The sequence below is a fragment of the Petaurus breviceps genome, unplaced genomic scaffold (genome assembly GCF_028583685.1).
Source record: "Petaurus breviceps papuanus isolate PSGF00001 unplaced genomic scaffold, PetGlider_PUasm1.0 171, whole genome shotgun sequence".
Taxonomy (NCBI): domain Eukaryota; kingdom Metazoa; phylum Chordata; class Mammalia; order Diprotodontia; family Petauridae; genus Petaurus; species Petaurus breviceps.
Window position 1 is genome coordinate 26,259,845 of NW_027185754.1, and position 24,526 is coordinate 26,284,370.

General features: G+C 39.8%; 1 protein-coding gene across 2 annotated transcripts in view; it reads left to right on the forward strand.

Moving 5' to 3' along the window:
* The window catches only part of NR6A1 (nuclear receptor subfamily 6 group A member 1), a 251,344-nt gene that overhangs the window by 195,786 nt on the left and 31,032 nt on the right, over window positions 1–24,526 (forward strand). For both annotated transcript variants that reach the window (XM_069082779.1, XM_069082780.1), the window contains exons 3-5: window positions 7,085–7,327; window positions 19,833–19,888; window positions 22,943–23,097. In XM_069082779.1, the coding sequence (XP_068938880.1) occupies window positions 7,085–7,327; window positions 19,833–19,888; window positions 22,943–23,097 (454 nt within the window). The remainder of the gene's footprint in view (window positions 1–7,084; window positions 7,328–19,832; window positions 19,889–22,942; window positions 23,098–24,526) is intronic.

Sequence of the window (24,526 nt, forward strand, 5' to 3'; positions counted from 1 at the left end):
AGGGAACCACTGGAATTGGGCGTATGGGTAGGAATTACATGGTCAGACTTTACACTTTCAGGAAAACACTGGTAGCTGAATAAAAGGTAGATTGGAGTGGGGAGGGATTGAAGCCAAGGAGACAAGTCAAGAGGCCATTTCAATAGTCTAGGTTTGAGAGGATGAAAACCTGAACTAGGGTAGTAGTTGAGTAAGGGGAAAGAAGTAAAGAAATGCCCAGACCTGGCTACACATTTGATATGTGAAGTGGGTATGAGAGAAGAGTTGAGGATGAGATGGTGGTACTCTTGAAAGTAATAGTAAACTTTGATAGAATCATATCCCATTAGATAGTCAAGGAATAGGCAGTTTTCAGAGGAAGAACTCAAAGCTATCAATAGCCATATGAAAAAATACTATAAGTCACTAATAATTAGAAAAAAGAACATTAAAACAACTCTGAGGTACCACTTCCTACCCATCAGATTCACTGAGATGATTAAAATTAAAAAGGAAAATGACAAATTCTGGAGGGGTTGTAAGAAAATAGGAGACTAATGAATTCTTGTTACAGATATGAACTAGTCCAACCATTCTGGAAAGCAATTTGGAACTATACCCAAAAAACTATTAAACTTGATCCAGCAATGCATTGCTACTATGTTTATATCCCAAAGAGATCAGAAAAAGAGGAAAAGGGGCCATTTGTATAAAAATATTTATAGCAACTCTTTTTGTGGTAGCAAGGTATTGGAAAATGAAATGATACCCATTAATTGGGGAGTGACTGAACAAGTTTATGGTATATGAATATGTAATATTTTTGTGCTGTAAGAATTATGAAGGGGATGGTTTCAGAAAAACCTGGGAAGACTTGTATGAACTGATGCAGAGTGAAGTGATCAGAACCAGGATAGCAATTTATATAATAACAGCAGTATTATAAAGATAATCAACTTCCAAAGACTAAATAACTCATCAACACAATGACCAGAAACAATTCCAAAGGACTCATGATGTTACATGCTAACCACTGCTAGATAAAGGAGGGATGATGGAATCAGAGTGCAGTTCCAAGTGTAGATTGGGTAAAGGTATGAACTAGTCCAGCCATCTGGAAAGCTATTCGAACCTATCCAAAAAGTTATTAAACTGTCCATACTCTTTAATACAGCTTTACTTCTATTTCTTTTTCTTGCTTCCCCCCCCCCCCCCCGGAAATGGCTAATGTAGAAATCTATGTGTCTTTACATTTTTATAACGGATTTTATTTTTCTTGATTTCTCAATGGGTAAGGGAGGTAGAAGGAGGAGAGAGATTTAGAACTGAAAATAACAAAAATAGAATTTTAAAAAGATAAGAAAAAAGAAATAGGGTTTGAAAGAGAAAAAAATTTGGGAAAGGTAAATATGATGAGTTAGATTTTTTTTTTCTGTATTTCATTTGAGATTCATTTAGGGCATCAAATTGGTGATGCCCAAAAGGCAATTGGTAATTTGAAATTGGAACTCATTGAGGTTAGGGCTGGATATATAGAATGGGAATCTTCTACAGAGGTGATGGTTAAACACACAGTAGTAAATGAGATCAACAAACATGAAAGTATTAGAGGGAGAAGAGAAGATGGCTCAGGACAGGGCTCTGAGAGACAACCCACAGTGGGTAGCTATGAGCTGGATAAGAATCTAGGAAAGGAGACTGAAAAGGAGTTGGGCAGGTAGGAAAATCAAGAGTGAACAGCGTCGTGAAATTCACTGAGAAAAGAGAGAAAATAGCATGTCCAATAGAAGATGCTCAGCATAGTCAGAGGTTACAGAGAGGGTGGGAAGGATGACAAATAAGAAAAAAAAAGCAACCTTAAGTTTTGACAGTTGACATCACTGGTGACTCAAAAAAGTAGGTTAAGTTAAATGGTGAGACTGGAAGCCATGCTTCAGAGTGTTTAGATTTAAGTGAGCAAATATATCTAGTTTTGTCAAAGGAGTATAACTGAAAAGGGGAAGATAGATACAGGATAGAAACTAGCTGTTGAATCAAATGTAGATTTTTAAGGCTGGAAGATACATGGGAATGTTTGTAGGCAGCAGAGAGAGATTGAAATGATGATGATTAGAGAGACACTGATGGGGGAGAAATCTGCCAGAGAAGATGGGATGGGATCAAGGCTGCATATCTACATGCCTCCCTCTAGGGGTTTGCCTTGGTAAGGAGAAAGACCACCTCTTCATAAAATATAGGGGTGAAAGAGGAGATGGTGGGGGAGGGGAAGTCAGCTGTTGGGAAAAGTTTCCTGTAAAAGGTGAGAATTTAGTTGGGACTTAAAGAAAGCTTGGGAAGTCAGGAGATAGAGATGAGAAAGGAAAGCATTCCAGGCAGAGAATAACCAGATAAAATGTCCAGAGCCAAGACAGAGTATTTTGTTCATGAGACAACAAGGAAGCCATAGTGATATTAAACTGGAGAATATTTTGGGGGATACAAAGTATAAGAATATTGGAGAGATGGGAGGCAGCTAAGTTATAAAAGGCTTTGAATGCCAAACAGAGGATACTGCATTAGATCTTGGATGTATAGAGAACCATTTGGAGTTTATTGTGTATGATGGTGACATGATCAGACTTGTGGCTTTAGGTGATCGCTTTGTGGCTGAATGGAGGATGGGCGAGAGTGAGGAGAGAAAGGTGGTAGGTTGACCCATCAACTTGATATTGCACTAGTTCAATCATGAGATAGTGGAGGCCTGCACAGGGTTTTTGGAGTAGCAGAGGGGAAAAAAGGTAGCAGAGAGATTTGAGAAATGTTGAAAAGGTGAAATCAGCAATCCTTGGCAACAGATTGGGAGTGGGGGGAGCAAGGGGTGGAAGGGTGAGAGATAGTGAGGGGTTGAGGATGACACCTAGGTAAGCCAGTGTAACTGGGTGCATAGTAGTACCCTGGAAAGTACCCTGGAAGGAAGGAGGATTTGGGGGAAAAATGAGTTCATTTTGGGACATGTTGAGTTCAAAATGTATACTGGATATCTACTTGAAGTTGTCTGAAAGGATGTTGGAGATGTAAGAATGGAAGTCAGCAGAGAGGTTAGGGCAGGATAAGTAGATTTGAGAATCATCAGCAAAGAAATGGTAATTAAATAAAACAAATAAACAAAGAGCTGATAAGATCACTAATTAAAATAGTATAGAGGGAGAAGAGGGCCCATGACAGAACCTTGTGGGGCAGACATGATCTGGAGGAGGATCCAATCAAGGAAGCTGGGAAGGGGAGCAGTCAGTCAGATATGTAGGACAAGAACCAGGAGAGAGAAGTATCCCCAAAACCTAAAGAGTAGAAAGTATTAAGGAGGAGGGAGTGATCAACTCTCTTAGCTCTAAATCCCTCCTATTACTGGAAAGGACACTACCATCCTCCCAGTCCCTCAGGCTCCTTCCTACCCTAGGAGTCATGCTGGTTTCCTCATTATCTCTCACTCAACCCCATATTCTTTGCAACATCCCTGGAATGTATGTATCCCTTCCTTTCCTGACAGTACCACCTCTCTAGTATAGGCTCTTATCACCTCATACCTACATTATTGTAGTAATCTGCTGGTGGGTCTGCCTGCCTCAAGTTTCAGCACTCCAATCCATCCTACATTTAACCACGAAAGTGATTTTTCTAAAGCAGAGGTCAGGTCATAGCACTCTCCTACTGAATAAACTCATGTCTCTGGGATCCTGTTGTCTCTTGGATCAAATACAAAATGCTCTGTTCGGCATTCAAAGCTCTCCCAAATCTAGCCCCCTCTTAACATTTTGTAGTCTTCTTACACCTTACTTCCTGACTTGTACTCCTTGATCCAGTTACACTGCTTCATTGCTGAAGACATTTAATTTAGTCTCTTAGCTCCAGGCATTTTCTCCCCCATGCCTGGACAGTCTCCCTCTTCTGTCCTCCCTACCTACTGACCTCTCTGACTTCTTTGAGTCCCAATTAAAATGCTACCTTCTACAGGAAGCCTTCCTCAACCCCTCTTAATTCCAGGGCCTCCCTTATGTTAATTATCTCCAGTGTGTCGTATGTCATATGTGTGTCACACACATACAACATGTATGTGATATTATAGCTTGCTTTGTTTATATCTGCTTGCATGTTGTCTCCCCCATGAAATGTTAAGCTCCTTGAAGGAAGGAACTCTCTTTTGCCTCTTTTTATGTACCCAGTGCTTAGCCAGGCACATATAGGTTTTTAAATGTTTATTAATTGATTGATCAACTGTCATAGGCTACAGGGAAGTCAAGACTGAAGACTGAGAAAAGGTCATTGGATTTGGCAATTAAGAGATCACTGGTAACTTTGGAGAAAACACTTTGAATTGAATGATGAGGCTGGAAACTGAATTGTAGGAGATTAAGAAGAAAAGTAGAGTACAGGTCAATGTTTTGTCACAAAACATAGCAGAGATATAGGACAGTAGTTAGCTGGGATAAAAGGATCAAGTACATGTTTTTTTTGAGGACAGGGGAGTGTGGACATGTTTCTGGGTAGTAGGGAAGGAGCTAGTAGACAGGAAGAGACTGAAAATAAGGGATAGAATGGGAATGACAGAGGGGGAAATGTTTTGGAGGAGACAGGATAGAATGGATTGACATGTACAGATAGAAGAGCTTGTCTTGGTTAGAAGTCGGGCTACCTCGTTGTCTGAGATAGACTCGAAGGAAGAGATAATGGGAGAAGTCATCTGAATGACTCTGAATTGAGGAAGAGGGAGCTCTTAGTGAATGGCCTCGATTTTTTCCTGTAAAATAGGAGGCAAAGTTTGGAGCTGAGAGGGTTTGAGGAGGGGGACTCTTGGGAAGGAAATGAATGGAGGAGGAATGAAAAGGTTTGGGAGAGACAATAAAGAGTGGGATAGTGAGTTTATAAAGGAGGTGTAGAAGGATTGCCTTCCAGGAGTGAGGACTCTGTTGTGGTTTTGTAGCATACTGATTACCACTTATTTAAGGATGATTCTCCTATAAATCAACTTCTAACCTAGGCCTGAACAACCTGTGGCCCACAGATGTTTTCCTCTACATTTTTCAGGACCACTGAAAATCTTTGGTGTTCTGTAAGTGGCCCTTGGGCTACAAGTTATGCAGGCCAGTGTTAACCTTTCTCTCAAATCTCAGTCTTGCATTTCCAGGTCTTTGCTGGATATTTCTTCCTGCATGTCCAGAAGTACCTCAAATTCAAGAAAATGTCAAAAACAAATTCCTTTTCTAGTTTAAGCCACTTTCTCCTCTTAATTTAAGTTTTTGAGGGTACATTCTTAGTCTATTAATCTTATCATCATAATAAATTCATCTTTAAATTCTTCATCCCTCACCCCTCTAATTACTAGTCTTGTAGTTTAAACCCTTATTGCCCAGACTATAATAACAACCTTTGTAAATAATCTTCTTTCTAAGCTTTACCTCTCCAATCCATCCTTCATCCACTGCTTGAGTAATTTCCTACAACTTTGACTATAGCACTATTCTCTGGTATTACAGAAAATCAAGTCAGAACAAGATATAGGGGAAAAGATAATGAACTCTGTTTTGAACATGTTGAGTTCAGATATGTTGTATGTCAGTAGGACATTTAAGCTGTAATATCCTTAAGGAAGTTAAAGAAGTTGGTCGAGAGTCAAGAAGTCAATACTGTAGATAAAATCTGGAGAATTACCTACATAAAAGTAGAAGCAAAATTAAAGACTGAAGCTGCAGGAATTAGTGACATCATTACAGGGCTGGCACAGAGAGAAGAGGACAAGTAGAGGGGGCGAAATGAGCTAAGTGCTCTGCGTCACTTCATGGGTCTTGGAAGGTTCTTCAGAAACCATCCTATTCGTCACTTCAGGACTTTTAGGAAATAAGAGTAAACTGAACCGAGCGCAGAGGTGGAGAGATGAGCCTTGATGTATAGTAAGGATATCTTCGTCTGTAATTGAAGGAGAGAATGAAGGAAAAGGTACTGCTTATGAGAAGTTTTCAAGATTAGAGCAGGGGAATTAAGGACATTCCTGTCAGAAGTCCTCAGCCTTCTTAATGAAAATCATTTGTTCTAAATATGATTAGTGAGTTAGCAGTGAGAGGAGAAAGGATTTGGAGTAATAATCATTGGAAGTGAGGTGAAGGGTCATTAATAATAGGGAGAGACACTGGGCTTGTGATTTCATTGGCATAAGGAGCAGAGTAGCAACTTTGAAAATCAGTCTATGTAACTTCCCCAGGGTCACAGTAAGTGACCCATGACAGTGTATATTTGAGGAAGAATTGAACTCAAGTCTTACTGCTTTGAAATTGAGACCATACTTTTTACCCTACGCTGCCTCTCCCAGGGTGTTAATAAAGTTAGAATATATGTGTTATCCTTTAGGCTTTTTTGAGGACAGTGTGTTTTTTGTCTCTTCATGTCTCCTACCATAAGACTCAGTGCCTTGGACATAATGTCTTCACATAAGTACCTGTTGAATTTTAATTTTACTGGTGTGTACAGGCACCAAAGTCCTATGTCCCAGATAAACAGTGCACTCGGACAGCAATAATGGATTTTGATCAACTCTGTCTATTCCCTACATTTCCTGATGTTGCTATTTAATTTGTCACTTGGCCTTTTTTTTTTTAACTTTGACTTCAACTGTTTATGGACACTTTTAACATTAAGAGAGGAGGGAAATGTGGCTATTAAGCTATTGCTTCTTTTGAACTAAAGAGCAAATTGACCTGGGTCTGGGAGCTAAGAAAACTTGTCTTCCTACCTCAGTACTGCTACTCACATAATGACTTTGGGCAAGTTTCTTCCTTTCTCTATTTCTTTGTCTCCAAAATGAGAGCTAGATGAGAGCTCAGATCCTTTCCTGATTTGCCATTCAAGCGTCTGTCTTTTAGCATTCTGTTTTCTGAGAGACTTTGCAGTCTCATGTTGTCTAACTTGGACTAGGTCCTGACTGTGCTTTCCCGTAGTGTTTCTGAGTTTCCCAGAGTACACACCAGACTCTGGCATTTCCTTAAATTCATGGGGGAAAAATACCTGTGGCAATACCACAGTCTTTAAATCTTTGTTTTGGCTCACAGAACATTTTTTAACATGAACTATTTTTTAGTTTCTGTTCCAGATGATCGAGCTGAACTGCGAACCTGCCTTATCTGTGGAGACAGAGCTACAGGGTTGCACTATGGTATCATTTCCTGTGAAGGCTGCAAAGGGTTTTTCAAAAGGAGCATTTGTAATAAGAGGGTATACAGATGCAGTCGTGACAAAAATTGTGTCATGTCCCGCAAACAGCGGAACCGATGTCAGTATTGCCGCCTGCTCAAGTGCCTGCAGATGGGGATGAACAGGAAAGGTAAGAGAAACTCTGCGAACACACAGCAACCCCGCCAGTGTTAGGTTCTTTCTGACACTCAGTGTCCTGTGTTCTCATGATCCATGTTGTGCTAGCCTAGTACAAATCTTATCCTTGACCAAGAATGTTCAACAATATCCCCAACAAACAGTTTTATAGCCTCTGCTTGAAGACCCTTTACCTTCTGGGAAAGCCCATTCCAATTTTGGTATTGCTTTCATCATTAGCAAGATTTTCCTACTGCCAGTTAAAATGTGCTTCTTTACAACTTGTAACCCCTGTTCTTGGTTTTGACCTCTAGGACCAAGCAGAATGAGTATAATCCCTCTTCCATGTGACAACTCTTGATATACTTAAAGGCAACACCTATGTTGTCTTTCTAGAGTTTCTTTTCAAATCTTTCAACTGATCTTCATTGTGCATGTTTTCTAATGGTCTTTTCATCTTGACCACCCTCTTCCAGACATGCCCCAGTTTGTCTTGTGTCTTTTCAAAAATTTGGTTCCCAGAACATTGTATTCTCTGTGCAGTCTGACCAGAGTAGAGTACACTGACACTCTTTGCTCCCTTGTTATCCCCTTTCCTAATGCAGCCTAGGATAACATTAGCTTTTTTGGCTACCATGTCATACTGTCGATTCATACTGAGCTCGTAATACACTAAAATCCTTGATCTTTTTTGTAGGACCTGCTGTCAGCTATGCCTTCCCCATCCTTCATTTGTAAAATTGATTTCTGAGCCTGTGTCATAGTTTTTACATTTATCTCTATTAAACTTCATCAATTGGCCCATCATTCTACCCTTCAGAATCTTTTAGGATTCTAACTTTTATCCAACTTGTTAGCTGACCCTCCAAGTTTCATGTCATCTATGCCTTCTCACATGTTGCTGATTAAAATGCTGATCACATAAGGACAAGCTTAGAACATTGGGACACTAACAACACCTTCCAAATTGACATCATATCATTAATTACTATATTTTGTATCTATTTCTCTCCCTAATTTCACTGGCATTAAGAATGCCTCCTAGTGAGGAATCTAGGTAAAGAAAACTATACCAATAAGATCAGCTATTATGCAACATATAGTCTTAGAGAGCTAACTGGTATTAAGTGACTTGCTCAGTATCACATAGGAAGTATATGTCAAAGTAGATTTTCCTCACTCAAAGCCCTACTCAGCTATCCACTACACCATGCTACCTCTCATTTTAAACACAACAGTAGCATACAAAACCTTTTAATATGCTTAGCTGAGATCTAAGTGGATCTGTAGCATTAACTTGCTATACCAATCTACCCTATGAGAAAAGGAAATTAAATGAATCTGGCATGACCTGCTAGGCAGGCTTTTAATGATCACTGTTCCCTTTCTAAGTATTCAGAAATCATTTTCTTAATGTTCTGGAATTTTTCCAGGAAATAAAACTCTAGCTCACTTTCTTCCAGTTTGTAGATTACCCTTTTCCCTTTTTTTTTTAACTGGAACATTTGTCCTTCTCCATTCCTACATCACCTCCTCTTCTTTTTTCTGGCTTTCAGAGAATGATAATAGCAACTCAGAAATTACATCTTTTTAAATGTAGCTTTTACAAAGTCTGGTAGCTTGAAATTCATTGAGATTTACTGGATACTATTGGACCATTTCCTCACTTAATCTTGGCTTTGTACTACTCCCTGTGAATAATTTTTGATATGTCCTTCCCAGTCCAAACATCATTGTTCTTGGAAGGGAAAATAAAAAAGTTGAATAGTGTTGCCTTCTTAGCTTTTTCTTTAGCAGCATTATTCTTTTTTTCCTCCTTCTTTCACATTTCTTTCTGTTGTTCTTAGGGTTCCTTGCTAGCCTCAGCTTATTCTGCACAGGAGCATTGCAGATGCGTTCCTGCTAGGACCTTACTTTTCTTCGTGTCCATCCTGAGTTGTCTGTACTAGCTTCCGTATTCTGGCAAGCCTTTTTAAAATCCGAATTTGATGAGCTGCCTGTGTAGCCGCACTTTTTAGTCTTTTGGGGAAGTGCCTGCTTTTCCTCCTCATTAGAAGACTTTATCTTGGGCCCTCAGATCTTTGTTCTTAAGAGCTTCTCAACCCTCTTGAGCCAGCTTTCTTTGCCTTTGCTTCTGCTTCTGAATCTTTGAAATCTTCTCCCAATTTTAGTGTCCGTGCTTCTTGCCAAGCACAGATTCTAATAGAATGGTCATGTACTTCCAAGGTTCCTGTTTTTTCTACTAATGTAATGCTTTGTTGGAATTAGGTATAGAATAAGCATTTCCATTGTTTCCTCTTTGGCCTCTTGAAGGATGAAATTTTCACTAAAGAAGTTCACATTTTTATCAGTAGCTCCAGGTAGTATAGAGTGAGAGAAAGAAATTGGCTCCAGTATCTAGACAGTTGAAGTTCCTGAACTACTGTCTTCATGTCCAAGAGGTCTATAGTCAATTCCTGGAGCATCACTTCTTTTTCTATATTGGTTGCTTCTCACCCAAATGCTTTCTAAGGTCCTTTCTATATACATTAGCTCATGTACTAAAGAGTCCTTTTAGTTAGTTCTTAATGGTCTGTACTCCAAGGTCCTTTCCATCTCTAACATTTGTCTGTTATAAATTTCATTTCAGGTCTAATGTTCTCTGATCTAACATTCTGTGTGCTAAGATTCCTTACAGAGGAACTCATTAGACAGCCAATAATTCCCTCAACAAACATTTCTTAAGTGCCCTCTATCCATAAAGGACGTGCTTGGAAAATACAAATCAGTATATCAATGAAAGACATAATCCTTCCTCTCAAGGCCTCATAGGTAGGGGAATAAAGACATATGCCCAAGCTCCTGTGGTATGGTAGAAAGAATACCCAATTTAGAGCCAAAATATTAGTTCAAATCCTGCTTCAGTTACCTGCTGTGTAAAAGACTTTGGGCAAATCACTTACTGTCTCTGGGCCTCGGTTTTCTCCATCTCCGTCTCTGTCTTCAATCGGTTGCCAAGTCTTATTAATTCTACTTCTGTAATATTGTTCAAATCCTTCCCTTCTCTTCACTCCTATATTTACTACCTAAGTCCTAGCCTTAATCACCTCTCCCCTGAAGCATTGTAATTGCTTCCTAGTTGATATCCTTATTCAGTTTCTTCTTTTTCTACACAGTTCTCTTCCACCCCCTACCCCCCAAAAATCTAAGGAACAGGTTAATTCTAAAATTCAGGTAAAATTCTAAGGAACATCACCACCTTGGTCAAAAGTCTCTGGCTTCTTATTGCCTCTAGAATTCATTGCAAACCCTTTGTCCTGGTCTTTTAAAGTCCTTCACAATCTGGCCTCAACCCAGTTTTCCAGTCTTCTTTCATCTTTTCCCCCTAACTTGATCTTTAGTCTTCTATCTCTGTACAAGCTGTCCCCCATGCCTGGACAATCTTCCTCTGTGCTGCTTCATCTTCCTTCAGGGCTTCATTCAGATTTTACTTTTGCTGTTGAAGTTTCAGTGACTCTTCAGTTGTTAGTACTCTCTCCTCAAATTACCTTTTATGTATTTATTTGTGTACCTCTTGTCTTTTAGGGGTATGTATTTATTTGTGTACCTCTTGAATGTATATATTTGTATACCTCTTGTCTCTTTCTCTTCCCCTTCCCTCCACCACCCCAGTAAACTCTTGGCAATCAGGGCCTACTATTTTGGTCTTCTCTGTGTATCCAAGGACCTTACACTGTGTCTTGCATATAGTAGGCATTAATTAAATATTTGTTGAATTGAATTGAAATCTATCCAGAATAGCTTACAGAACTATTATGGGGATCTACTAAAGTCAGGTCTATAAAACTCCTTATAAACTATAGAGGACCTTGGAGAGTCATAAAATATGTCCCTTCCTTCTCACTTCCCCCACACCCCAGTGAGCTCCTAGACTAGTAAGGTAGAAAAGGCCAGGGCACAGGTAGTTACTGTTAAGCCAATATAAGGGTAATTAATCAATGCAGTGAGGGAAAGACATCGTGCTATGTGGGAGAAAAAGAGATATCTTCTGGCTTTAGCTGAGGGGGGTGGGAAGATCAGGGAAGTCCTCTTAGAGGAGATGACCTTTGAATGGGGCCTCAAAAAAAGGGTAAGCAGCTGACAAATGTAGCCTGGGAGTGGTGGCAAAGTGGTTCTCAGGGAACAGATCAGATCAATTGGACAGGAGCAGAAGAGTTCATGAAGAGGGAAGTAGTAGAAAATAACAATGCTAAAAGATTGTAGAGAGCCTTGAACAACAGAATTAGGGATCTGGATGTGATCCTGTGGGAGTCATTTACAGTTTTGCAGGAGGGGGGGGATTGTCTTTTTTTTTTTTTTTGGAGGGAGGAAGGCAGGACAATTGGAGTTAAGTGACTTGCTCAAGGTCACACAACTAGTAAGTGTGTCAAGTGTATGAGACCAGATTTGAACTCAGGTCCACCTGACACCAGGACTGGGTGCTCTATTCACTGCACCACCTAACTGCCCCTCATTTACAGTTTTGAATAGAAGAATGTCATGATTAGAAACATGCATTATGTTTATATTGGCAGTTCACGTGAAGGGCCAAATAAGGAGGAGAGAGACTGGAGGCAACACTGCCAGTTAGGCTATCACAGTAGACCAGAATAGAGGTAATAAGGGTCTAAACTAGGAGAGTCACCATTTGAGTGGAGAGGAAGGTGCTGTGTCGGGAGAATATACAGGACTATTCCCTGTTAGAATGAAAACTCCCTCAGACCATGGGCTGTTTTGCCTTTGTCTTTCTTTCTTTAGCATCTATATAGTCCCTAGCACATAATAGCTACTTAATAAATGTTTGCTGATTGGTTTCTTTGGAAACTGATTGGCTACAGAGAATAAGGGACAATGAAGAATTGAAGAACTCTCTCAAATGCTTTGATTTGATTGTTGTTCTCAGTCACGTTTGGGGGGGGGGGTGGCTCTTTCTGGCTTTCTTCCCTTCTTGCCATTACCAGAGTTCTCACATATAGAATGCTTGCTTTTTTCAGACTATTTAGCAGGTTCTTCCTTTTTTGCTCAAGACATTTAAACAACAAAAAATAACCCTAAAAGAGCTTAGACTGTCTATGGAATCGGGGAATGCTATGTTTTCATTGTCATTGGTTTAAAGTACCACCATTATTGAAACAAATCCAAGATAGGAATGATGGTGCCTGATGCATGCCAGGCCACGTTGGGCCAAAGATTTTAAGAGTATAAATGTACTTTAATTTTCATCTAGCAGTGACCCATTTATTATTATACTAACTCTCAAATACACTAATGCTGTGGCTTTTATGTTCTAACACTATGTTTTAAAGTTCCTTCCTGCTTGAACATCCTGTATGTTCTATGTCATAAGCATAGATAAGCCTGATGTAGTCCAAAGAATTGAAGTCAGGACATCTGGGTTCATATCCTGACTCTATTTGGCAGAATCTTTGTGACCTGTGGGCAAATCTTTTTATTTCTCTGGACCCAACTTCCTCCTTTGCAAATTGGGACTAAAAATACTGATTCCTTATAATTCACAATGTTGGAACTCACAATGAAGAAAGAAGTAAACCTTTAAGTTGTGAAATATGAGTTACTGCTTTGGAGTAGCTATGACCTTCCAAGCTCTATAGTCTGACATCCTATGCTCTGAAAACCTTGCCACTTTTAGCCCCTTTCAGAAATATAATTCTGCCCTCTGTTATGACCAATTTCAGCTTAGTTTAACAAGCATTTTTGAGCATCCATTGAATGCATGGTGTTTTTCTGGAGAGACCAAAAAAAAGTTGCTCTTCTCAACAAGTTTACACTCCTGTCATGGCTCTAGCTAGTTCCTAAATGTCTGTCTGATAGGCCTTCCTGTTAAGAGAATTTGAGGTATACTTTTCCACTACAATCCAACAAACATTTGTTAAGAGTTGATATGTGAGGTACTATGCTAGACACTCAGAATAAAAAAATAGAATGAAAAAGTCCCAAGCTTCAAGGAGATTTTATATTCTACTGCAGGCTAAACATTCCCAGTTTCTTCAATTAATCCTTATGGTCTCCATTCATTAAGCATCTTGGTACCCTTTTCTGGACATGTTCTACTTTATTAATGCTAATGCCCTTCTTAAGATGTAATGTAGAGACTTGAATGCTGAAGAAGTGGTCTGACCATGACAGACAGCAATAGCTTATTACATCCTTCTTTTGGGATGAGACCAGAGGGGACATTAGCTTCTTTTGGCTGCTATGTAACAGATGCTGCCAACTGCTTTTGTATTTGCAGTTCACTAAACCTTCAAGATCTTTCTTTATAGAAACTGTTGCCTAGTCTTATCTCCCCCATAATTCTAGCTTTTAGAGATTTTTTTTTTGAGTGGGAAATCTGATTCTGTTCTCCTAGTTTCATATCTGTAAAATCAGCAACTTATGCTATCTACATAATTATCCTTGGTCATTGATAAAAATGTTAACTAACCCAGGGTGAAGGACAGATCCTAGGACATTACTACTTCACTCTTCAAACTGATAATCAGCTCTTTCATTATTATTCTTCTGTTTGGTCAGTCAGCTTAATAGTACTGTCATCTAGCCTATATTTCTCTAATCATATCCACAAGAATAATATGAGAGATTATATCAAAAGCCTTGAAATCTGGGTATATTATGTCCAAGGAGCTATTGGTCAAGTAGTCTTTAAAAAAAAACTATTACATAGCTACTAAGTGTCACAAACCTGATTGGAACTAGACCTCCCATCCCTAAGACAAAACACTAGTACGTTGTGTGTCTCCCTCTTTAAGATGTGATGTTATGGACAAAGGTGCTGAGAGGGAGGGATGTTTACATTGACAGTGTGACTCCTATTAAAATTTCCTGTAGGTAGCCATTTCTTGACTTCTCTGAAGAATTCAGAGAGGTCTTGGATTTCAGGGCCAGTAATAGATTCCTCAGGCTTATTCCCTGTGGTTTACAGAGGCTCACCATTGTTGGGATGCTTAACAACGAGTTCTTTGTGGGATGCTTTTTTTGGTTCAATAATAATAATAATAACTGGTATTTATATACTGCTTAAAGTTTGTAAAACATTTTGCATCTATTATGTCATTTCAAGCCTTCTAACCCTGTGAGATAGGCACTATAACTATTATTCCTATTTTACTGATTAGAAAATCAAGATTTAAAGAGGTTAGGTGACAGCTGGTAAATGCTATTCAGGTTTTGAACCCAAGAGCTCTGAATTTCACCCACAGGGAAAGTTAGGACTTCAGAACATGAAAGGTCTTTGGCAATGCATTGTTCTTGTTCAGGGTCACTGATTTATCCAGAGGGACTGATTTCAAGTGTCTTACAAAGTCATAAAGATGAGTTCTTTCTCCTATCTCTTCTGATAAGACTGACTGGTGACTGAAAAGGGGACTTTGGATTTGTTTTGATAACCTGTGCATTTGAATGGAATTTGCACTGGATATTAAGAACCATAGGATTTGAAACTCTAAAAACCCTTAGATTTGAAACCTCTCCACTCATTTTACAAAGAAATTAAGGCCTGGAGGAAGAAGTGACAAAGCAGCTGCAGGTCCCTAGGGCATCCATGTTCCTCTAGAGTCCTTGGCTGGCTTTGTACCAGGCCATTCAGTCAGTTCCAAACCTAACTCTTCAACTCCAGATCCAAATTCTGTGCTTTTTTGGCTACAACACTCTGCGTTGGTATCTGAAAACTAGGATGAATATGCCAGCTCTCTCACTGATCAAGGGATTTAAAACTGGAATAGATCTTACAGATCATCTCTTTAACCCCCTCATTTACAGAGGAGGAAACTGAGCCCCAGAGAAGCTAAATAACTTTTCCACTCTCACGAAAGTAAGCAGTAGAATGTCTCTTCATAATACGCTTGCCCTTTTGGCCATTAGTTTCTTCATCTGTAGATTGAGCCAGCAGTGTTGCTGCTTTCGTTTTGTCAGGTTGTTGTGAGTAAAGGGCTTTGTCTAGAAGAGACCCAGAGAGGGAGAACTACTAACTCACCCACAGCCCGAGTCACCGGTATGTGGTAGAACTGGGTCTCTCGTCTCCAAGTCTAGTATTCCTGCTATTACAGGCTGCCTGTCCACAGCCTCTATCATCTAATGGCATCTTGCTAACTGAGCAGCCGATTTCACTCTCTCCTTTCCCCTTAGTTTCTGTTGAGTTTTTTCATTTCCATTTATTTCCTGACTCCTTTTTGAAGATATATCATTTATACCTCAGAAACTGGCAAATGCTACAAATCAGGGCTTGATTTATTTTTTATTGTTTAAATGTAGGAGAGAGAAAATGTTAATTATGCAGATTAAATCAAAAAGTGCATCATGCAAATATTTTCTTCTCTCCTTCCCCTTCCCCCCCCCCCCCCAAGCTGGTTGTTAAATATTTACCAGCACAGGCTTGCTATTTGGTTCCTTAGGGGCTGCTATAGTCTTCCTAATTTCACAGAGGGAGAATTTGGCAAGTTGGGTGTTGTTTTTTCCTCTCGTGCTAAAGTATTTTTGTTTTTTGTGAGGGAAGACTGGATAATGTAAATCTTTTCTCCCTGTTATAAAGCTGGGAGAGTGGTCAGCAATGTCCCCCATTTTGGCAAAGTATCCAAAACCTAACAATATTTGCCTTTTCATAGCTTTGGTCGCCCTGACTGAGAGAGAAACACTGACATCTCCTGGCCATTGCCAAGAAGGCAAGACTGAAAATGTAATGAACATTAATTGGATCTACTCTTAGCAGTCCTGAACCATTTAACGTTAAAGCTGGTAAACACCCAGACTATAAAATGTTATTGGCAGAAGGGACTTTGAAATATACATCAAATGAAAGGAACCTTGAACCATAGAGTATTAGGACAGAGAACAAAGAATGTTAATACTGAAGAGATTAGGGTATTCTAAAATATTAGAACTGGCAGAATCTGAACAGTCTAATACCATAATTTTGCTACTAAGGAAACTGAGACTCAGGAAAGCAAAATGACTTGCCCAAAATAGTGGCAATAATTAGTAGCAGAGACAACACCAGATTCCAAGTCCCCTGACACCTAAGTAGAAATTTTTCCTTTGTATTGTGCTGAATTTTTTTTCTACTCCTAAGAGCTCTTTTACATAATGAAGGTTCTTAGTAATTTAATTATTAACTAGATACTTAGGTAGTTAGCAAATGAAAAGGTTCCTAATAAGAGAAAGAGAGCTAAAGTTGGGTTTCCCTACCCATCAGGGTACCTGTGGTGCTGTTAGATTGTCTATGAATTGAAAGAAAAGCAGAATTATTGAGCTGGACATGGGAGTTCATTTCATGTATTGGTTAAAAAGCTTAAGAATTAATGTTAAAATTCAATTCGTGAATAAAGATATGAATAAATAGTTCTCAAAAGAATTTCAAACTATTAATATATGAAAGAATGTTCCAAATCACAAAATAATAAATACAAGCCAAATAAATAGTGAGGTTTGACCTCACACTCAACAAATTGGCCAACATGACAAAAGATGGGGATGGTATTGAAATGGTCATGAAAAGATGGGAATATGGAAGAACTATTGGGAGCTGTGGATTGATCCAGTAATTCTAGAAAGCAGTGACTTGCCCAGGTGTGGTTACACCTCTAGTGACTGTCTGGTGCCAGATGTAAACTCAGCTCTTCCTGACTTCAGGTCCAGCGTTCTGTTCACTGCACCCCTGCCTGTAAATCCTGCATGCGTTTCTATGTATGTAATTCTGTTATGTGGTGGTGGTAGTGTTGGTGGCAGTGGTAGCATTGGTGTCATTTCAGTAGAGTCGAATTGTGATCCCATTTGGGGTTTTCTTGGCAGACACTGGAGTGATTTGCTGTTCCCTTCTCCAGATACAGTTATACTTAAGTGTATAATCATATTTCTATGAGAATTGAAGCTCAGCCAAGGATCTAGTCCCCTTACTGTCTCCAAGAAATAGTTCAAGTTGGTTTCAGAAGTGAAAGTTGGAGAGAAGTTGATTTCAGCTCCACAGACGGAACTTAAAATAAGAACTTCCCAAACAGAAGAATGGGCTACTGGTCTCAGGAGCCAATATTGTGCACCTGCTCATTCATGTTGAAATAAAGGACGTGAACACAAGAGGATTCAATGTTAAGAATGGTGCAGTTGGAGCGCCAGTGAGCTTAGGATCAGAAAACCTGGGTTTGATTCTTTTTTTTTTTTTAAAGCAATTGGGATTAAGTAACTTGCTCAAGGTTACACGGCCAGTTATTTTGTGTGGGCGCCACGTATCTGAGGCTGGAACCGATCCTGGGTCTGCTGGCACTCTTACTCACTGCGCCACCTGGCCGCCCCAATAAAGGGTTTTGGTTTGCTTTTTTTTTTTTTTTTTGTATTTTTGGAGGGCAGTTGGGGTTAAGTGACTTGCCCAGGGTCACACAGTTAGTTTTTGTGTTGTGTCTGTGGCCGGATTTGAACTCCGGTCCTTCTAACTCCAGGGCCAGTGCACTGTGCCACCCTAGCTGCCCCCTGGGTTTGACTCTTGACTGCCCATTTACTAGCTCTGTGACTTTGGGAAAGTCACTTAACCCTTTGGGTATCAGTGTCCTCAGAAATAAAATTAAAGGGTTGGATTAGCCCTAAAGATCTGGTTCAAGGATTTAGAAATTACTTTTAGTGACCTTGAAACCTCTAGTTCTCCTGCTTAGAAGGAAGACCTAGCAGTTTTTAGCCTGGAAAAGAGATTTAAGGAGAGGGGATAGCTGTCTGTAAATATCTGAAGAGCTATAATAGATCAATTTTCTATAGTGCTTCATAGTTTCCAGTGCTTTTCCCACAAAAACTTCATGAAAGTTGTTCTCCTCGTTTTGGTGAAATAATTAACTCATGGACATACATATCAGTGAACGACAGAGCAGGAATTCAGACACAAGTCTGCCTATTCGAAGTTCAGTGGCTTTTTGACTATACTGCACTGCTACTTCTGTTATAAGGAAAAGGATTTGGGCTGTTTTCCTTGGTCCCAAAAATCTAAGCAGCACAAAGTTGTGGTCACATTTTGACTTGAAAGAAGAAAAAACTTGGTAGCAATCAGAGCTAGCTTTAAGTGTAATAATGGGCTGCCTCAGGAAGTAGTAAGTTCCTTATAGCTTTAGAAATTCCTGTTCAGATACAGGCTAGATTCATTCTCATCAACAAGGTCCTTGGCACTATCAAATGGCTTAAGATCAGAAAGTGTTATAATTTTATTAGTGGAATTGCCTTTTAAGAGAATGCTTCACCATCTATTTTGCCCTTTCCAAAGTACTTGCAGCTGACACTTCTTGTGCATGTTGTCCTCCCCCATTGCAGTATATCCTTCAGCCCAATGTTGGCACAGTGCTTTCTACATCGTACAAAGTATCTCTAGCACTGAGCATAATTCCTAGCATATATTAGGCAGTTAATGACTGCTTATTGGTATTGATTAGAGGGCAGCTAGTTGGCACAAGGGATAGTGCACTGGGCCTGGAGTCAGGGAGGCCTGAATTCAAATCCAACTTGGACACTTACTAGCTGTGTGACCTTGGGCAAGTCACTTAACCCTGTCTGCCTTAGTGTCCTCATCTGTAAAATGAGCTGAAGAAAGAAATGGCAAATTGCTATCTGCCGAGAAAACCTCAGATGGGGTCACAAAGAGCTGGGCACAACTAAAAATCAACTCAGCAACAACAAATTTGTATTGCTTGTTGGATATCCTGGTAAATTTGGTGAATGTGACAAAGGTAAAAGAAGGTTTGTTTATTCATTTACAGAGCATCTGTTTTCATATTGGGCATTAAAATGTACAAGAAGCTCAAGAAGCCTCTGGTTTTATAGACTGGAAATAAATGGTAGCTTTAAAACACTTTCCTCACAACCATGTTAAATACATATTAAAAATTTATTACTCCCATTTTATTAAAGGGGAAACTGGGACTTGGTTGAGGTTAAGTGACTTGCCCCAGGTCATACAGATAGCAGTTTCAGAACCCAGAGGCAAATCTCATTATTCTAGCAATATGTACAGTAACGGCTGTCCTTCTTATCGATCCCACTTGTTGCCACCCCCCCCCAAAACTGCCCATATACTATTGTATAAAGATAATAATGAAACCTTTGCCCCCTAATTAAATTAAAAAACACTTTTTTGAGGGTTTTTTATACAAACTTTTTAATCTTCCTAATTCCTCCCTTTACTTCACTTCCACATGTATTTCTCTATGGACCTCTGTTCCATTTTCTTAAATATAAGGGAATTTAAATAGGAAATCTGCTCCTGGCTCTCCATGGCACTGTGCCCACATGCTACCTCCTTCGGGAGGCCTTTCCTAGCTCCTCTGTTACATGCTGTGTGTTCTAACATTATATGTTCTAAAGTCCTTCCCAGCTTCTTGAACTATTGGCCTCACAAGGTTGTTATGAAGAAAAATGCTTTAAAAGTATAAAGTGCTACAGAAAGAAATGAGCTATTGTTATTACTCCAGATTTCTGGAGATGTGTTTCTAACTGTTCTGGCATCTGTTTCCTTTCAGCAATCAGAGAAGATGGTATGCCAGGGGGCAGGAACAAAAGCATCGGGCCTGTCCAGGTTGGTACTATGCCCCTACCTACCAGGCATCCTAAGGGTAATATGTGTCTTTCCCATCTGTTCACTGCCAGGCCTTGTTACTACATCTGTGCCAGGGCCAGAATTTTTCCTCGTGCCAGGGTATGTGGAATAGTTGCCTTTGCCCTCCAAAAACATCCTTAAGATTTTTAACAGATAATGTGCCTGGGTCTTATTGCAAAGATTTTTTTTTTCTAGCAACTCTTAAGCCCTTCTTAAGAATTTATCATGTGATCTGTGTTGTGATCATAAGTAGCCACCCTTCCAAAATTAGCAGAACTGCTACTGAAGTCGTTCCAGGATATGTAATAGTCTCAATTGCAAATATAAATAGAAAACTGCCTAGCTCTGTGTAGCAGCAAGCACCCTAGCATACCCAGGATGGCTGCTAGCACAAGTTATTTGATCTGCTTTTCTAAAGGAAAGCAACTCAAAAAGGGGTTAACCATCTTACTTTAATAAAACATATATCATTTACCTAGTTCAGGGGGGAAAGTCAGCACCCTAAACTTCAGAGAAAATACAAACAGAAGTTACAAGCAGACAAAAAATACCAACAGAGAAACAGACCAATAGACAGGGCTTCTAGCTGTCTGACCATTACATCCATGCCTAGTTAGTTAACAGAGAGAGAAGCACTAACATCTGGGTTTTTCAAAGACTCAGTGGTTGCCCAGAGTCTCATCTGGCCAAATCACACAACTCTTCCCATAAGCGAGCCCCAAAGCAAAACCTCACATCAGGGTATATATTGCCTTCTCCAGGGTCAGAGAACATCACAACCCTCGTGACCCACTACCCAATCACAAGGTAACAAGGTGTGGGTGTTCCTGAAAAACAAATCTCCCACCACAGGCTCCATGTGACCACATTCAGCCTATTGAGGGCAGAGTTTATTTTCGAATCGGGGGAAAGTCCTCAAATTCACTTAAGCCTATCAAGGGGCAGGGAAGATGTTCAAATTCCTTTACCATTACACTCTTTTATTTTTTACCATCTCCTCAGGTAATAATGAATTACAGTAGTAGAAATTTTATACATGAGGAGAGGTCTTAGACATCTCCTTACCCCAATGAATAGCCATCCCCAGCAAGTGCTTTTTGTGTGTGAGTTAAATTGTGTTAGGATTTTTCCCAAGTATGCATCATAGGATTTAGAAATGAAAAGATACTTGAGAGATCGACGAATTCAACTTCCTCATTTTACAGATGAGGAATTAGAGGCTAATAGAAGTTAACTGATTTGGTTAAGGTACTAAGTAAATAAGTAGCAGAACTAGGATTCAATCCAAGTCCTCTGAAGACCAACCCATAGTTCTTCTTACTGTGCTATGTTGCCTCTTGAGACAATTCAGGACTCTAGCCTTTCTATCTAACAGTATATCAGGGGCTCTTACCTGTGTTTAATATATAGGTTTTAAATCATTTGTTGATCTGGACATGGGACTGGGAGCCAAGACACCTAGGTTTGAATACTGGGTCTGTCTAAGACCTAGCTAGCTATGTGACATGGACAGATCACTTCCTCACTCTAGGCTTTCATTTCCTCATCTATAACATGATAGGGTTAGACTAGATTATCTCTGAGATGCCCTCGAGCTCTAATATTCTATGTTTTGGTCCATCCCAGGTCTAGCACTTTATGTTCTTTGAATTCAGTATTCTCTTTTCTCTTCTTTCTTTTTCCCTTTCCCTTCCCTTTCTCTTTTCCATTCCCCTTTTCTTCCTGTATTTTTGCTTCCCTTTCTTTTCCTTCCCTCCCTCCCCCTACTTTTTTTTTTTTAAACTGCGTCTCCCTGTCTCATCTCAGCCGGAAGTACAAGGACTGCTCACCGGCCTGATATCACTCTGATTAGCAAAGGAGTTTTGACCTGGGCCAGTTCACCCCTCCTGATGCAACATGGTGGCCACCTGCTAACAGGTGATCTCTGTATTAAGGCCAGACTTAATATGAACACCTGATCAGCATAGTCCACTGTAGCTAAGAACTGAGCTCAGATCTGCTAGCCTCATCCTCCCTCGTAACTGGGATTTATTGGCACATGCCACCACCCCCAGGTACATTCAGTGTTCTAAGGCTTCTTCTATCTCTGCCATTCTGCAGCATTCATACAGCTCTAATGTTCCATGTTCTAAGGACCCTCCTAGTGTTAACATTGTATGATAAATGGAGTGTGGCCTATTATACCCTGTGAAAGCAATTTCTTTCAGAGGAGGCCCCACGAGGTCCAGGGTGTCTGTTATCATCTCAGTACATAAACATACTAACAAACCTTTTCACCACCTAAACATACTGACAAATCTCTTCACCATCTGATTGACAGGGCTTGGCTGTCCCTTCTAAAATGGAACAAGTCTTTCTATCCCCGAAAAGCCTCCAATAAATCCTGTCATCACCTTGTCTTAAGTTGTTGCAAGTGGGGGACCTAGTAAATGTCCTGCTGATTGATGATACCATTTGTCTGGATGGGGCTTATAAAATGCTTTGTAATTTGTTCCCATCGCTTCTAGGCCCCCTAAGAAAAATTATTTGCTTTTTCTCTACATGTGACCAGAAAATAAAAGAAGAAACTGTGTAAATAAATGGCAAGTGAGTTCATTTTTTTGCCATGTCAAATACCTCAGGAACCAACTATACAGCTGGTATAATGACAAGATCCTCACTTGTGTCAGCCAATTCTGTGGTATTAGCGGATAGAGCCCTGGGCTTGGGAGACTAGGGTTCTACTGCCCATTTTTCTATTACCTAACTTTGTGACCTTGAACAAGTTAAGTCACTTCTCTGAGCTTCAGTTTAATCATCTAGGAAATGATGGCAGTGTTGGACTGGAGAGCATCTGATGTTTTATGTTCAGAAGCCCCTGCCAGTTCTAACATTGTATGTTCTCTTTTAGCTCTAGATATTATGTGTTGAATGTTCCAGTCCCAGCGTTCCATGTGGTGACATTTATAACCCCTTCTACCTCTGACATATTATGTTTCTGTAATTACAAGCTGCATTCCCATAATGACATGTCATTTTCATTCCCTACCAAAGATATCAGAGGAAGAGATTGAAAGAATTATGTCTGGGCAAGAATTTGAGGAAGAGGCAAACCACTGGAGCACCATTGGAGACAGCGACCACAGTTCCCCTGGTAATGGAGTTTCTGAGAGCAATCAGCCTTCACCGGTTTCTACGCTGTCCTCAAGGTGGGGTCCTCCATGAGAGTGTGCTTTCCCAATGCTATCATGTTGAACTAACACATCTTTAGGAATGTGCTTCTAAAATTAGAAGTTCTTTTGCCTACCTTATTTTGAGGTAAAATGTTCTTCAGGGGTGGGGAATCTGTGGCGTCGAAGCCACGCATGGCCCTCCAGGTCCTCAAGTGCAGCCCTTTGACTGAATCCAAACTTCACAGAACAAATCCCCTTAATAAAAGGATTTGTCCAAACCCACGGACCTAGAAGGCCACATGGGGCCTCGAGGCCACAGGCTCCCCACCCCTGGTTTAGCTAAATAATTTGCAATAACCAGTAACTCACAGGGTCTTAACCTTAGTATCATTTGGTTCTCTCTTGCCATCCATGGTAATAAGGAGTGTGTTTTAGAGGTTTTGTCAAGAAGTATGTATAAATGAAGCATGAAGTAATGTTAATGTGTTTATATACTTCCTTTGACCTTATTTAGTGTAAGGGACACACCAGATGATGAGTCAGGAGATCAGTTGGGGTACATTCTGTCACTTGTTATCTTAGAATCCCCTGATCATTGATGATCAATAAAAATAAAGACATTGAAATAAATGACATTCTCTGTTCTAACAGTCTGATTTTTAAGGTCCTCTTTACATTGTGTATTTGATGGCCATTTCCAAGATCCTATGTCTTTCTACTTGTTATCTGTAGCTAAGGGTTTGTAGTTCCTTAGAAATCTTTATTTTAAAAGGATTACATTTCTGGATTGAAAATTTGTGAAGTTTCTTATTAGAGAAGGTATGGGCCACTTTCTCGTTCATGGGAGGCCAGAGAGTGGTTTCTGCTGTGGGCTTTCTCTGTGACCTTAGACAAAGTAGCTTACTACTCTATGTTTTGTTTCCTCTGTTATGAAGCGAAATGGGATTAGGGCTTTCTTTGCTTCATCGTTGTTCAGTTTATAGTGCTGTAGTAGCAAGAGCACAGGACTTGGACTCAGGGGACTTGGGCTTGATTTCAGACTCTGACCTTGAATGGCTCTATGACCCCATTGAACAAGTCACTTTATTTTTCTGAACCTCAGTTTCTCTGTCTGTAAAACTGAGGTTACAGTACTTGCCCTACCTAGTTCAGAAGATTGTTCTGAAGGAAACTCTTTGTCAACTTGAGAGCACTTTATAAATGTAAACTATTATTATTGTTAAAAACCATTTATTAATAATGAACATCTGTTCTGAGGTATTTGTAAGTGTGATTGACATAAAGCTGAATAAGACCATGGTTCTTGCCTTTAAGGAGTTTATGGTCTAATTACAGAGATAATATGGAAACACAGATAGATATGATGAAACCTAGAAAGGGATGAGTGCAAAGGACAGGTCCAAACATGGTTCTGTAAGAAATGTGGGTCAGGGCTGGGTGATAATCCTTGCCAGGTCAGTGTGGG